At 35.3% G+C, this 16,416-nt stretch overlaps 2 protein-coding genes across 3 annotated transcripts in view; both read right to left on the reverse strand.

The window, feature by feature from the left end:
- The window catches only part of LOC117325468 (coiled-coil domain-containing protein 78-like), a 51,397-nt gene that overhangs the window by 16,270 nt on the left and 18,711 nt on the right, over positions 1-16,416 (reverse strand). For both annotated transcript variants that reach the window (XM_033881685.1, XM_033881684.1), the window contains one exon: positions 1,948-2,079. In XM_033881685.1, coding sequence (XP_033737576.1) covers positions 1,948-2,079 — 132 coding nt within the window. The remainder of the gene's footprint in view (positions 1-1,947; positions 2,080-16,416) is intronic.
- On the reverse strand, positions 8,582-15,140 carry LOC117325469. Its single transcript, XM_033881687.1, has 6 exons — positions 14,297-15,140; positions 13,214-13,340; positions 11,290-11,363; positions 10,547-10,961; positions 10,176-10,262; positions 8,582-9,745 (listed from the first exon to the last, which is right to left on the reverse strand). Exons 4-6 carry the CDS (start codon positions 10,614-10,616, stop codon positions 9,450-9,452), a joined length of 453 nt encoding a protein of 150 aa, XP_033737578.1. The 5' UTR covers positions 10,617-10,961; positions 11,290-11,363; positions 13,214-13,340; positions 14,297-15,140; the 3' UTR covers positions 8,582-9,449.

Genomic DNA, 16,416 nt, shown 5'->3' on the forward strand with positions numbered 1-16,416 from the left:
CTCTTTAGTGGGATCATCAACATAGATCGAAACAAAACTGAGATTATGTTTATCATCTGTTCAATAATGTCAATAATGATTACATATCTTATTATGAAGATTAAGATAGAAAAAAAATTAACACAACAACCCAGTTGTCTCGGAGAAGATCACTAATCATCAAGCGTGACGTTAAACAAGATAAACCAAACCAAACCATCAAGTGTAGTTTAATAGAGCTTTTTGCTTTTTGTAAAAAAAAAAAAAAAAAAAAAATGCAATCATCTTTCATACCTTCCTGGGGAGCATACAGTCTTAGCCAGCTAACAGCTTGTACACAATATTTTCAGCACTGCTGATCAATCACATACACATTTACAGATAACATGTTTAAGTTACTGGTACATTCTGAATTCAGCATGACTTAATATGAATCTGAATTGCATCAAGATTTCTTTCCTACAAATGTTCGTGTTCTATTTAAGAAAAAATATTTCAGATAACGGGCTTGTTCTACTTTGTAATCATAAATCATAAATAACTGGTAGTTTATGACATCAGAATGAAAATACAACATCACATGATTGCCTTTGTAGAGAAATACATACCATGAGAGATGAAATTCTCCTGTCTTATAGTTAGTAGTTGAAAGTTTTCAATTTTGTTCTCATAAATATGAGTCATGTGATAAAGAGAATCTTACACATGTATCCATGTGTCATAAGGCTCATGGCATATGAAATAGTTGAACAAGTTATATAAATTCCACATGACCTTACCACTCATATAATATAACCTCTACCCTGTATGTCCAACAAATACTGTAAATCACTTATATTTCGCGAGTACTTAATTTCGCGAACTCACCTAATTTGACTTATTCGCGAATACATAATTTCGCAAATTCCGATCTCAAAATGACTTTAAATTCGCGAATAACGTTAACAGATCGGAGATATGTCCATGCTGGTAGCCATTTTGTTGATGAGAATCATGTGACGGTGCAAGAAAAGTCATGTGATTCAATCATGTGATATCGGTGTCTGGTCATACTGAATTGTATTTACCGTACCTGTATACGCCTCTCGGCTATATACAAGTGAATTAAACAAAAGAAATATGGTGTTCAACGTGCGTTTATATTTGGAGGGTGAAATGAGTTGTTTTCAATATAAATAAAGCTTTCACGCCCGCTCATATGTAGTTAGTCTGGATTATTTCACCGACATGACCACGCTTACAACGACGGTGTCAGACATTAAACAAAATCCACGGCTCTTTAAGAATGCCTGGGAGATGACGGGACTACAATAGGTTGTGAGTAATTAACGTACATAGCAATTAACGTACGTGTGCATACAGTGATACCGATGAACAGTTCTCGGGACAGTCTATTTCGAATAATATATACTCCAGGCGATTTATTGTTCTGAATGTTTGAATTAAATAAATAATCTGTTTGATTTCAACTTTGTTATGGTAAATATCTTTTCGAGAATAAAGCGATGTGAAGTGCTATATATACATGTAACCTTACATAACTTATTACAGCGTGGGTAATAAGGTACGACGTATTCCGGATGACCATCCGAGTTTAACCACAATATTGGTGTTCAGTGGGGTTTTGTGTGTTTGAAATTTTGGTGTTTTGTGATATAAAATTACACTCTGATATAAGTACATAATTCTATTATTACTTTAATGGCGATGTCTGTTCACCAACTAAAGATTACGATCAATTCAAAATGGACGCCAATTATTCTTGTCATTTTTATATAAATATTCGCGAGGGATTTGAATTCGCGTTTGACTCTCCTCGCGAATTAACGCGAAAATAAATCCCACGCGAAATATAAGTGATTTACAGTACTCGTTATCTTAATGGAAAAACCTTTCAATTTTTCCTAACCAATGTAGAATTGTGACTTTTTCAGTTTTAAAGCTGATGAATTATAAATAATACTATACATTGTCTGTCTGTAGTTGTCGGATGGTCTCCTGGATGTCGTTAAGGTTGGTGATCTTTGACATTGGTGACGGGCCGACACCTCCCTGGTGTTGGAGGTCAAGGATGCGGGCTCGGTATTGTGTGATCAAATTCTGGGATTAAAAGTCATAAAAGTTTATGGAGCACAGGCACAGATATTTGAAAAGCATTTAGCTTAGACTTTAACAAAAACCCTTTGTAGAGTTAAAATCATTTTAATATCACTATGGAGGTGATCTAAATTCAATAATAAATAAAAATGTATCCAACTTAATCCAGCTTTATGACAAGGGCCCAATGGGCCCAAATCGCTCACCTGCAATGCAGTGATCTTTTCATATATGGATCCTGCAGTTATTTGAAAGCATGCTACGGGACCAATATAATAATGTTTCTCTGCACTTTGGCTTTTCACTAAAAGTCATTCAAAGATTTAAGCATACTTGATCGACGTGACCTTGAATGCGAGTCAGGGTCATTCATTTGAACAAACTTGGTAGCCCTTTACCCCAGCATGCTACAGACCCAATATTAACTCCATGGGACTCTTGGTTATTGAGAAGAAGTCGTTTCAAGATTTTAGCCTTTTTGACTCCTGTGACCTTGAATGAAGGTCAAGGTCATTCATTTCAACAAACTTGGTAGCCCTTTACCCAAGCATGCTACAGACCTAATATCAACTCCCTGGGACTCTTGGTTATTGAGAAGAAGTCGTTTAAAGATTTTAGCCTTTTTGACTCCTGTGACCTTGAATGAAGATCAAGGTCATTCATTTGAACAAACTTGCGAGCCCTTCACCCCAGCATGCTACAGGCCAAATATTAGGTCTCTGGGACTGTTGGTAATTGAGAAGAAGTTGTTAAAATTTTTAGCCTTTTTGACCGCTGTGACCTTGAATGAAGGTCAAGGTCATTCAATTGAACAAACTTGGTAACCCTTTACCGCAGCATGCTACAGACCCAATATAAACTCCCTGGGACTCTTGGTTATTGAGAAGAAGTCGTTTTAAAATGTTAGCCTTTTTGACTCCAGTGACCTTGAATGAAGGTCAAGGTCATTCATTTGAACAAACTTGGTAGCCCTTTACCCCAGCATGGTACAAGCCAAATATTAGGTCTCTGGGACTGTTGGTTATTGAGAAGAAGTCGTTTAAATATTTTAGCCTTTTTGACTCCTGTGACCTTGAATGAAGGTCAAGGTCATTCATTTGAACAAATTTGGTAGCCCTTTACCACAGCATGCTACAAACCCAATATCAACTCCCTGGGACTCTTGGTTATTGAGAAGAAGTCGTTTAAAGATTTTAGCTTGTTTGGTCCCTGTGACATTGAATGAAGGTCAAGGTCATTCATTTGAACAAACTAGGTAGCCCTTCACTCCAGCATGCTACAGACCCAATATCAACTCCCTGGGACTGTTGGTTATTGAGAAGAAGTCGTTTAAAGATTTTAGCCTTTTTGACTCCTGTGACCTTGAATGAAGATCAAGGTCATTCATTTGAACAAACTTGGGAGCCCTTCACCCCAGCATGCTACAGGCTAAATATTAGGTCTCTGGGACTCTTGGTTATTGAGAAGAAGTTGTTTAAAGATTTTAGCCTTTTTGACTCCTGTGACCTTGAATGAAGGTCAAGGTAATTCATTTCAACAAACTTGGTAGCCCTTTACCCAAGCATGCTACAGACCCAATATCAACTCCCTGGGCCTCTTGGTTATTGAGAAGAAGTCGTTTAAAGATTTCAGCCTTTTTGACTCCTGTGACCTTGAATGAAGATCAAGGTCATTCATTTGAACAAACTTCGGAGCCCTTCACCCCAGCATGCTACAGGCTAAATATTAGGTCTCTGGGACTCTTGGTTATTGAGAAGAAGTTGTTTAAAGATTTTAGCCTTTTTGACTCCTGTGACCTTGAATGAAGGTCAAGGTAATTCATTTCAACAAACTTGGTAGCCCTTTACCCAAGCATGCTACAGACCCAATATCAACTCCCTGGGCCTCTTGGTTATTGAGAAGAAGTCGTTTAAAGATTTCAGCCTTTTTGACTCCTGTGACCTTGAATGAAGATCAAGGTCATTCATTTCAACAAACTTGGTAGCCCTTTACCGAAGCATGCTACAGACCCAATATCAACTCCCTGAGCCTCTTGGTTATTGAGAAGAAGTCATTTAAAAATTTTAGCCTTTTTGACTCCTGTGACCTTGAATGAAGGTCAAGGTCATTCATTTGAACAAACTTGGTAGCCCTTCACCCCAGCATGCTACAGGCCAAATATCAGCTCCCTGGGCCTCTTGGTTATTGAGAAGAAGTCGTTCAAAGATTTTAGCCTTTTTGACTCCTGTGACCTTGAATGAAGGTCAAGGTCATTCATTTGAACAAACTTGGGAGCCCTTCACCCTAGCATGCTGCAGGCCAAATATTAGGTCTCTGGATCTGTTGGTTATTGAGAAGAAGTCGTTTAAAGATTTTAGCCTTTTTGACTCCTGTGACCTTGAATGAAGGTCAAGGTCATTCATTTGAACAAACTTGGTAGCCCTTCACCCCAGCATGCTTCAGACCCAATATCAAGTCCCTGGGTATTTTGGCTATTTAGAAGAAGTCGTTTAATTTTTTTTTAGCATATTTGACCCCTGTGACCTTGAATGAAAGTCAAGGTCATTCATTTGAACAAACTTGGTAGCCCTTCACCCCAGCATGCTACAGACCTAATATCAACTGCCTGGGACTCTTGGTTATTGAGAAGAAGTCGTTTAAAGATTTTAGCCTTTTTGACCCCTGTGACCTTGAATGAAGGTCAACGTTATTCATTTGAACAAACTTGGTAGCCCTTCACCCCAGCATGCTACAGGCCCAATATTAGGTCTCTGGGCCTTTTGGTTATTGAGAAGAAGTTGCTTGAATGGAAAAGTTGACGCCGGACGGACGGCCGGACGTACCCACATACTGACCTTAGGTGGAACTTATCTTAAGTGGTACGGTTCTTAAGTGGTAAAATTCTAAAGCGGTATTTTATTAAGCTCAATAATTGCTTAAATGGTATAAAAATAATTAAGTTCAACGATATCTTAAGCAGAACAAATGGACAGTGGCGCCCTCTATCACAATGTGTATTGTCCGTCTTAAGAGGTAACATATATAAATTAACATTTTGAATAAAGAAATTAAAAGAATTTATTCAACAGCAAGGTTTGTAATTTATAATTATTAAAATAAAATCTTTCTCTGCAATATTTATAGTGTGAAATAACTTTATTCATGATTTAAAGAAATGAAAGAATTTTTGCTGCAGAGACGATGCTATATTGAATAACAGTAAGCTAAAATATGACTAATTAATCCAAAATAAAATTGAATAACTTTCTTTAATTTCTTTAATTGTAATTTTCAAAATACCACAAGACATGGACTCTTGACTACTAGAACCATTAATGTGTCCATTTAAGTCTAATACTACCACACAAGACATGGACTCTTGACCACTAAAGAAACAAGAATGTGTCCATTTTAGTCAAATACTACCACACAAGACATGGACTCTTGACCACTAAAGAAACCTCAATGTGTCCATTCTAGTCAAATACTACCACACAAGACATGGACTCTTGACCACTAAAGAAACCTCAATGTGTCCATTCTAGTCTAATACTACCACACAAGACATGGACTCTTGACCACTAAAGAAATCTCAATGTGTCCATTCTAGTCAAATACCACCACATAAGACATGGACTCTTGACCACTAAAGAAACCTCAATGTGTCCATTCTAGTCAAATACTACCACACAAGACATGGACTCTTGACCACTAAAGAAACCTCAATGTGTCCATTCTAGACAAATACCACCTCACAAAACATGGACTCTTGACCACTAAAGAAACCTCAATGTGTCCATTCTAGTCATATACTACCACACAAGACATGGACTCTTGACCACTAAAGAAACAAGAATGTGTCAATTCTAGTCAAATACTACCACAAAAGACATGGACTCTTGACCACTAAGGAAACCTCAATGTGTCCATACTAGTCTAATACCACCACACAAGACATGGACTCTTGACCACTAAAGAAACCTCAATGTGTCCATTCTAGTCAAATACTACCACACAAGACATGGACTCGTGACCACTAAAGAAACCTCAATGTGTCCATTCTAGTCAAATACTACCACACAAGACATGGACCCGTGACCACTAAAGAAACCTCAATGTGTCCATTCTAGTCAAATACTACCACACAAGACATGGACTCTTGACCACTAAAGAAACAAGAATGTGTCAATTCTAGTCAAATACTACCACACAAGTCATGGACTCTTGACCAGAGAAACCTTAATGTGTCCATTCTAGTCTAATACTACCACACAAGACATGGACTCGTGACCACTAAAGAAACCTCAATGTGTCCATTCTAGTCTAATACTACCACAAAAGACATGGACTCTTGACCACTAAAGAAACAAGAATGTGTCAATTCTAGTCAAATACTACCACACAAGTCATTGACTCTTGACCAGAGAAACCTTAATGTGTCCATTCTAGTCTAATACTACCACACAAGACATGGACTCGTGACCACTAAAGAAACATCAATGTGTCCATTCTAGACAAATACTACCACACAAGACATGGACTCTTGACCACTAAAGAAACAAGAATGTGTCAATTCTAGTCAAATACTACCACACAAGTCATGGACTCTTGACCACTAAAGAAACCTCAATGTGTCCATTCTAGTCTAATACTACCACACAAGACATGGACTCTTGACCACTAAAGAAACCTCAATGTGTCCATTCTAGTCAAATACCACCACACAAGACATGGACTCTTGACCACTAAAGAAACAAGAATGTGTCGATTCTAGTCAAATACTACCACACAAGTCATGGACTCTTGACCACTAAAGAAACCTCAATGTGTCCATTCTAGTCTAATACTACCACACAAGACATGGACTCTTGACCACTAAAGAAACCTCAATGTGTCCATTCTAGTCAAATACCACCACACAAGACATGGACTCTAGACCACTAAAGAAACCTCAATGTGTCCATTCTAGTCAAATACTACCACACAAGACATGGACTCTTGATCACTAAAGAAACCTCAATGTGTCCATTCTAGTCTAATACTACCACACAAGACATGGACTCTTGACCACTAAAGAAACCTCAATGTGTCCATTCTAGTCAAATACTACCACACAAGACATGGACTCTTGACCACTAAAGAAACCTCAATGTGTCCATTCTAGTCAAATACTACCACACAAGTCATGGACTCTTGACCAGAGAAACCTTAATGTGTCCATTCTAGTCTAATACTACCACACAAGACATGGACTCGTGACCACTAAAGAAACCTCAATGTGTCCATTCTTGTCAAATACTACCACACAAGACATGGACTCTTGACCACTAAAGAAACAAGAATGTGTCAATTCTAGTCAAATACTACCACACAAGTCATGGACTCTTGACCACTAAAGAAACCTCAATGTGTCCATTCTAGTCTAATACTACCACACAAGACATGGACTCTTGACCACTAAAGAAACCTCAATGTGTCCATTCTAGTCTAATACTACCACACAAGACATGGACTCTTGACCACTAAAGAAACAAGAATGTGTCAATTCTAGTCAAATACTACCACACAAGTCATGGACTCTTGACCACTAAAGAAACCTCAATGTGTCCATTCTAGTCTAATACTACCACACAAGACATAGGACTCTTGACCACTAAAGAAACCTCAATGTGTCCATTCTAGTCAAATACCACCACACAAGACATGGACTCTAGACCACTAAAGAAACCTCAATGTGTCCATTCTAGTCAAATACTACCACACAAGACATGGACTCTTGACCACTAAAGAAACATTAATGTGTCCATTCTAGTCAAATACTACCACATAAGACATGGACTCTTTACCACTAAAAAAACAATGAAGTCAAATACTACCACACAAGAATAACCAACTTTTATGAGTTAAAAACAAAACCACTGCTATTTTACCAATTATTATGAAGTTGAGTAGAAGTCTGTACAAAGTTTAAAAACTATCAGATGTTCTGTGTTCCAAGCTACATCATCATTGTTGCAACATCACCATGTTACTGCCCTTCAAAATAATTTATAACTTTTTTTATTCTTCAGTTGGAATGTATGATTTATGTAAAGATTCTTTTCGCTATGTTACGTTCTGTTGTGTAATGAAGATGACATAATGTACTAGTCATCGAAATGCCAATGTTGAATGGTTGTGTAAAACAATGTTTACATAATTCATAATTCAACTGTTCAAAAACATCCCAAAATCTGCGAGGCCCTCGACTATAAGGGGCTGAATTTCCTGGAGAAATTCAGTCATACAATATGTCTGTAAGTATCAAGCTCGAACATAAACCTACATGTATCTATAATCGTGCTGTTCTAATTGTAATTTAGTTTTTGATGTCTTTCGACAGTGTCACCTTAGCTTCTGCTGAGGTACAATTCAAAAACTGTGTAAAATTATTTTAGTACAAATCTCTATTGTATACAAAACTAAAGCATCTTTGTTATAAAGTAGATTTGTTGTAGTCCATAAAATAATCAACAATCAAACAAAATCCAACAAAAACTCCTGTTTATTGAGGATTTTACATATTTCAATGAAATAATTCCCACAAATTAATTTGAAAACCATGTGAAACACACACACACACTCACATTAAGAAAAGTTTCTTCCTTTTTAATGGGACATACAAGTTGTGTTTTGTTAATAAATGTAATCATTAACACACAAATATCTATCAAAGTGAAGACATCAATACCGACATTTATGTACTTAAAACCAGTGCTTTAGGAGGAAATCGCTGGACAAGTCCATAATTGAAAGATCGAAGAAAGCCGAATAATAATGATAATAAGAAACGGAGCAAACAAAATAGGTTCCCCTCCACTTTGTTTGGGGGACTTAATTATATATGTAAACTACCTGTTTTTTTAAAAACTAATATGTTAAAATTATTTCACATTATGTCAAGAAGAAGCATTTTTATCTGAAAACTATAGTTACTCATCAGTAACTAAATAAATGACAAAAATTGTCTCGACTAAAACATTGAATTTTAAAACGTTTTCAGGAAATGGCTTGTCAGTTAAATTTGAATGCTCATTATGAAATATTTCTGTTAGAGGTCAGAATGTTCCCCTCACAATATAATAATAGAATATGTTACAATATTGTTTTTATACTGAAATTTACTTCAATGCAGTTAACAAGAACACTAGCTGATCAATGTCTTCATGACTGCTTTGTCATCTTGTTGAAACTGAACACTTATACAAAAACAAGAGACCCAAGAGCCTTAACAGTCACCAAGTTCTATAACATCTGTCGACAGAGTGAATAGCAATTGCTCCCTATTATCAGGAGAGCTAAACATTAGGGCTGGTCAGTCAATTTTCAGAGATAGTTAATACACATTTGAAGAGCTACTTTTTTTTTTGGATTAGATTCCAAACTTTCTTTTTAATGGTCTCCCACTGTCTGTTGTGGATAAGTCCATTCTGTGTTTTGCTTATAGCAATGCATTTCTTGACTTCCTTGAAACCAGGACATTTCCCATTTTTTAAGTTGTCCTGGAAGAGCTTTTCAACCTCTTCGATTTCTTCACATGTCCATTTAACTCTCTGTTTTGTCGCTTTTTTCTCTTTTGGTGGCAGTGGTCTGGAAGTTTGTGGGATTTCCTCCAATTCCATAGCTTCTGGTGTTTCCTCCGATTCCATTTCTGAATGAATTAAAAAAGCAATATTAAAATGTACATTCTTGAAAAACAAAAGGCAATGGACTTTAATGATCATCCGGCTATAAAGTATCAAGGATATACTAGCAGCGGTACAAGTGGACCAATTATTTAATGATTCAAACAATTCCAAATTTTAGCAATAAAGCAGTATTAAACAAAAAGTACTATTGTAACCGCTAGTTACTATAATGTCCCCCAAACTACCCCTACAGTCGTAAATTATGCTAAATTTAGACCAATCAGAAGCCTCCATTTTGTAACCATGATAACAGTGCTTATCTAAATTTCAACCAATCAGAGACCAGGATCCGTTACCATGGCAACGGATGGTTTCGTAAATGGTACCATTTTCTTTGGCTGCCCTCAATACCCCTATGTACCAACTTTCACCGAAATCCAACCAATGGTATACCTGTGTTCTCCTGACTTTTTTGGTGCAATGCCGCCTCAATGTCACTAGAATTCCCAGAGACAAAGTCTTCTCCTTCTTGTATGATTTCTAAAACGAAATCAAAATCATTTTGTATAGACACAAACCCTTAAAGGACTCAACCCTCCAAAATCAAATAGTGAATGCTATTTTTTAGATTTGAACAAATCAATTTTTAATATAGAATAGGGTTAGTAAACTAGCAACTGAGACTTTCATTGTATCTTGGTCTGGGCATTTCAAAGTAATGCAAATGTACATCAGAATATATCTTTGATATTCATTCTTTTAAAAACTGGTTCCGAAATGAAATAATAGAAGCATTTCTATCTAGGTGCTGTAAACATTCTTACCATCTACACTGATCTCTTGAATACTTTTGCCTTTGAATTTGCTGACTGCATTGAAATCTTGGATCAACATCAGTTTTCCTTCACTGACAGTGTCTGCATTTCCCTTAGTATCGTTGCCTTCACTGACAGTGTCTGGATTTCCCTTAGAGTCGTTGCCTTCACTGACAGTGTCTGGATTTCCCTTAGTATCGTTGCCTTCACTGACAGTGTCTGGATTTCCCTTAGTATCGTTGCCTTCACTGACAGTGTCTGGATTTCCCTTAGTATCGTTGCCTTCACTGACAGTGTCTGGATTTCCCTTAGTATCGTTGCCTTCACTGACAGTGCCTGGATTTCCCTTAGTATCGTTGCCTTCACTGACAGTGTCTGGATTTCCCTTAGTATCGCTGCCTTCACTGACAGTGTCTGGAGTTCCCTTAGAATCATAAGAGTTCACATTAGCATTTTTCTATCATTACCAAGCTTGCCTATTTAGCCAACAAAGTCATCGGTATTTCTACATCTTTTAAAGGGACAAGGGATAGATTTTTAGCTGTTTTTTTTCACTGCAAATTGCTTCATGAAATCAGTTTGATACTCCTTATGAATGAATCTTGCTTACATAAACTTAAATTGACTTTTTTTGTACATGCATATCATGATTTAACAGTAACTACATTTTAAAATTGCTACTTTCTGCTTACAGGGCGATAACAAGAAAAACAAAAATTCATTGTGTGAAATTTTTTTTGATAAATAATCACCTTTTGATGTAGAGCCAATGCTCTTTTGAGATCTGTTTCAAAATTCTCTTTGTCATCTGCGCATCTTAACTTTCCTGAAAGAAAAACACATCTTATTTAAGACAAATCGTGGTGCCATGATAAAAAATTGCAAGTCAAAATATACTCAAGAGATCTTCAATGTATTTTTAAAATGGACCATGCACAACTACAGAAAAAGGGGACTCCAAATATGAAGTTTGGCAATGATTCATCATCCAGTACCTTTAAAGAAAAAGAGATAGCAAGAATGGTTTAAGGACAGCCAGACAAATGGCAATTTGAAAAAGAGAAAATAAAGAAAGTCTCGAGTAAGCTGTAAAATCTCTATGTGAAAAGAGCACTAGCAACAGCTTATTTCTTAATGTTTGTATTTACCAGCCACAATGAAAGGTTTCAATGATATGTCTGCATATTACTAAACAAAACTTATCCTTTAACAATGAGTAAAAAAAAACAATTTTTACCATATATTTTTAAGAAATACACTTAAATATTTTTTATCGTGATTTTATGTATACTTAACAGCATAATGAGTCAAGTTGAATAATTTCTTTTAAGTGTCAGATGGTAGTTATTATAGTAACAAACTGCTAGCATTGCAACTCTGATCTGATGTCTTTCTCTCACACACTCTTAGAACTCATCAACACTGATTTGTTGTGGCTGATCACATAATCATAACATTTAAATCAAACTGAACATCAAATTGAAAATGGTTAGGGAGTCATGTTGGTCACCTTCTTCCCTATAATTTGGTTAAATTAGAAATATTTTGCTGGGGTTTTTTTTTGTATAAAGTTGGTATATTTTTCACTTTATATTAAGAATATCTAGAATTTTTCCTCGCTTGCTGGTCATCATCAAAAAGCCCACAGTAATATCCTCAGGATTATACTGCCCTTAACTGCTTTAAAACATTTGTTCAATACATACTTTGTGCTTCAGGAACACTTCAAACAGTAAGACATATTTTTGGTATTCTTCTTAAACATCAACTTATCAAGACAACTGTAAGAATTGGCTCTTCATCAAAATTGTTTAATAGGATTACCGGATTCTAAAACCATGACTCCCTAACACTGAAATAGAAACATCAACAGCAACATAACTCTTTACACTGTACCTCTTGTGAACTTCACTAAACTGTGAGAAATTTCAAATGGTTTCACAGTTGCTCTGGTTACATTACACCTTAAAAATTTTAAATGTTAAGAATTAGAGATGAATGTTATTTGTTACAAGCTAACTGATATATTATCTTACAGAATGGTCATGGTAAAGAACAATCGATCCTTGGTAATTAGAGTATTGGTACAGGGAGGTGTACTTCCGCCGCAATATATTTTGTAGTTACAGAGTTTATATATATAATATTATAATAAGTAGGACAATTCGGAAAGCTAAGGCTCATCCAAGATTGGCCAATACTTTTATGTCCATCTCTTTGATGTGGAAAGTAAAAGTGGTTGTGCATATTTCACAAAAATAAAATGGGTGCTTTCTGAAATCTTTGAAAGCACTGAAAAGATGGCGAAGAACTAAATTTTGATATGGAGATGCTTTTCTTTTGTGTGATTATAACTTTAGTTTGATGTCAATTGAACTATTAGCCCAATTAATTACAAAGAATTTTCCTGTGATTTTTAGTAAGACTTAGTTGTTTGTTTTTTTAGAATTGGTCAAATTATGAGCTAATTATGACATTTAGGAAAAATTGTTAATTATAGTTAAATACAAATGTATGTAGAATTGTAATTTGATACATGTTATAGCAGATATATCAAACATGCATCCAACAACTACTTTCCATGTTTACCCCTCCAAAAAATTATCAAAATACATTGATAAGTAAAGACAATCAGTCTCGAAAAAATACAATTATGTTTTGTTTGTCATGTTTTACCTGCTTTGATCACTCCAAAAGTACACTTCGTCTATTCTTAAAAGTTTTCCTGGCCACCATGCCCCACTTCCATCCCCTGTTAACTTAACCCAAACTGGGTGGCCAACGGGGCATGGTATTGGTAAATCTGCAAAATGAACAAGAAAATCTCAAAAAGTTATTTTGTAACTTAAATCCTATTCACATGTTTAGCAAATATTGCTGCGATATATATGCATTCAATCGACTGTTTAGAATAAACCTAGGTATGATTTTGAATCTCTTCATTGAGATCAACTCTTTGTCACAGATTGAAAATGTCTTTTTAACCCTACAAATAATATAACGGAAAGAAGAATCTAAATTCTGTTATCAATCATTGCTCAGAATCAACTGAACACATGCATGGTCAGAGAACAGTACTAACACTATAAAGTATAATACATCAATAAAATATGTTATTCCCTAAGCTAGAGAGCTTGAGACAGGCATTAAGTGTAATATCATTTCAAGCCTAGAAATTGAAGATCATCATACAAGAATGAAGTGTACACATATATAGACAGGGTTCGTACAGGAATATTGTTATGAAATTTCTGGCCTTGTAGGGCCTTTCTGCGTAAATTTAAGGGCCTTCAAAAACTTTTAAGTTTTAACGTATACAAAAGACAACAAACATTGCTAGTTTTATATTCATGTCTAGACTTTACATCAAAAATACTAAAAGCAGTCACGGAAGCATACTGATATCCAGAAAATTTAATTAGCTATAATAAAATTCTAACTTCAATCAGTGTAAACCAATAGGATAAAAAAAAGACAGCATATAATGAAAATTAATAAAGTGACTTATTATACAGAATTGAAGCTAATGCATATTTCATCAAATTCTAGGCTAAAATTTCCAATTTCAAGGGTACAAGGGTAAGTGACCCATAACCTATTCATGTCCAGACGGGGTATCAATACCCCGGTCGTCTTGGTAAAAGGCGAATGCTCTCCCACTACTCCACCTGATCATGACCACCCTATATAAAGCACTGGATAGAGTTCCCCAACTAATGGGCAACTATACTATAATTATGAACAAGAAAAAAAATATACCTGCTGTTTGTTGCCGACGTCTAGATCTGGATGCCATCATTGTAAATACCAGCTGGTACTGACTGAAATAAAAGCAAATCACTGAATTGTATTTAATAATAATTACATCTATTAATTTCAATATGCTCTATTTTAACAATTACAGAGCTTTGATAAATGATAAATAATACACACTGTACTAGCAAACCCTTTAATGAAACTTTATGCAGGAACAACGCTTTTTATGTGATTGTCTGCATTGTATACTTACTTTTAATGCTTAATCATATGTGTTGCTTTTATCAGATGGCTTTAAGTGAAATTACACCAAACTGAGCGCAATAAAATCAAAATGAGAAGAAGCACAAACGACAACAGTGGAATTAAACTCTACAGCATTGAAGAAAACCAAATAGTTTAATCCACAAATAAATAACTCTAGAACATCAAAATTAAAATCAGAACAAAAAGAGCAAGCTTCAGAAAATTCGAAGTCAGAGAGAAAACCAATGAAACCAAAAGGGATATCCGCCAAAACTTGTTCCATCATAAACTTCAAAATTAAATTCTACTAAGTCTACAATTCCAGACACAATTAGGCAAATCTGTCAAAACAAAACATGAAGAATTAAATTTGCGATTTTATACATTCTTTTTGTAAAGTCGGAACTGTTTCTGTTAGCTGAAACATTGGATTTGTTTATGGCCTAATAAACCTACAATCGTCTTCACAATGTATTAAATTTACAACTAAATTTAAAATCCTGAGTACATTTAGTACTCTCAACGCATTTTAAAATTTTTCATTTTTCTTCCTACTTGTCCAAAGACATTAGTGATTTTAGTATACTGGGGCTTTATGTACTACACACCAAAATGGTTAATAAGTGGTGACTTGTTTCAAACCAAACCTAACTTAAGTAATGATCATGAATGTTCAATAGTGTTCAGTGGCAATTTATTTACTTATCATATCTTGTCGGACATGTACATGTACATTTTGTATATGGTATTGGTCTCGTGTGGAAACATTTTGGTGTTTGAGTGGTCGCTCAGGTTTATTGGTGATTTCTTTTTCAAACTGGCCGGTAAAATATCAGCATTTGGTCAGGATAAAAAATCTAGTTCAAAATATTGACAGTCTAGATCTATGCACAGTAATGTTAGCGGATACAACAAGACAGCTATACGTTATTCTTGATCAGATCAGATGATCCTAATTTTAAAAGCTTTAAACTGTGAATTACATGTACGAGGTGTTTTATCTGTTATTATAATGAAGTCAATGTCATTTTAATCATTGTAGTACTTCTGAACATATAATCTCTTTAAAGAATTTTGAAATGGAGTCAGATTTACCAAAAATACACTCACAAATTTTGAGAAATTTTCGTAACATAGTTTAACTTTACAAAAACTTGCAAAAATATTGAAGTGAAAATATGGGCAGATCAGCATTGGTCTCTCAACCTTAAACGACCATAGCTATTAATAGGATGTAAAACACAAACAAACAAAACTTTATATTTACATTTGCTCTGCATAGAGCATACAGTATTAATGTGTGTTGTAGATTATATATAATTATATAATGTTCAACATTTGGTCCGACGCTTGGAGACGGAATATAGCGAAATTAATAATAACACTACATTAAAATGTAAGTAATGAATGTTTTAGCAAATGTTGATATGGTCCTATAACACCCATTGCTATATAAAGCCCTAGCTACCGATGACGGTGACCTGGACCCTGGAACCCTGAAACACAACAATGGTTGAAGTATATTCATACTTCAACTATGTATGATTCAAAGTTTGGCAAAGAATAAAGTTTTTAAATGTACAACAATTTAACCGATGAGGATTAAGTTTCAAAGATATCTGTCTATGTTTTGACGGATCCAAATCTGATGTTTCTGACTATATAATATGCATAGCCCTACCTGCATAAAATACATTGCGTAAACAAAAATAATGTACGCTGTAGGATCGTATTAAATGATTGCACTCATACTAGAAATCACTGCACATTATTCAGGTTAGGAAATAATTACCTACAGGTCACTATCGGTAACCAATCAAAATGCAGGAATAGCGGAGAACTGTTTTACCTGTGATGGGCTCATCGAAAAGATTCCG

Source organism: Pecten maximus, chromosome 4 (genome assembly GCF_902652985.1).
Source record: "Pecten maximus chromosome 4, xPecMax1.1, whole genome shotgun sequence".
In the NCBI taxonomy this organism is placed as follows: domain Eukaryota; kingdom Metazoa; phylum Mollusca; class Bivalvia; order Pectinida; family Pectinidae; genus Pecten; species Pecten maximus.

Coding starts and splice junctions, on each gene's coding strand:
- LOC117325469 (XM_033881687.1), bottom strand. CDS start 10,616: ATGTTGATCCAAGATTTCAATGCAGTCAGCAAATTCAAAGGCAAAAGT. Junction 10,263..10,546: donor TCAAGAGATCAGTGTAGATG/GTAAGAATGTTT, acceptor ATTTCGTTTTAG/AAATCATACAAGAAGGAGAA. Junction 9,746..10,175: donor AAAAAGTCAGGAGAACACAG/GTATACCATTGG, acceptor TAATTCATTCAG/AAATGGAATCGGAGGAAACA.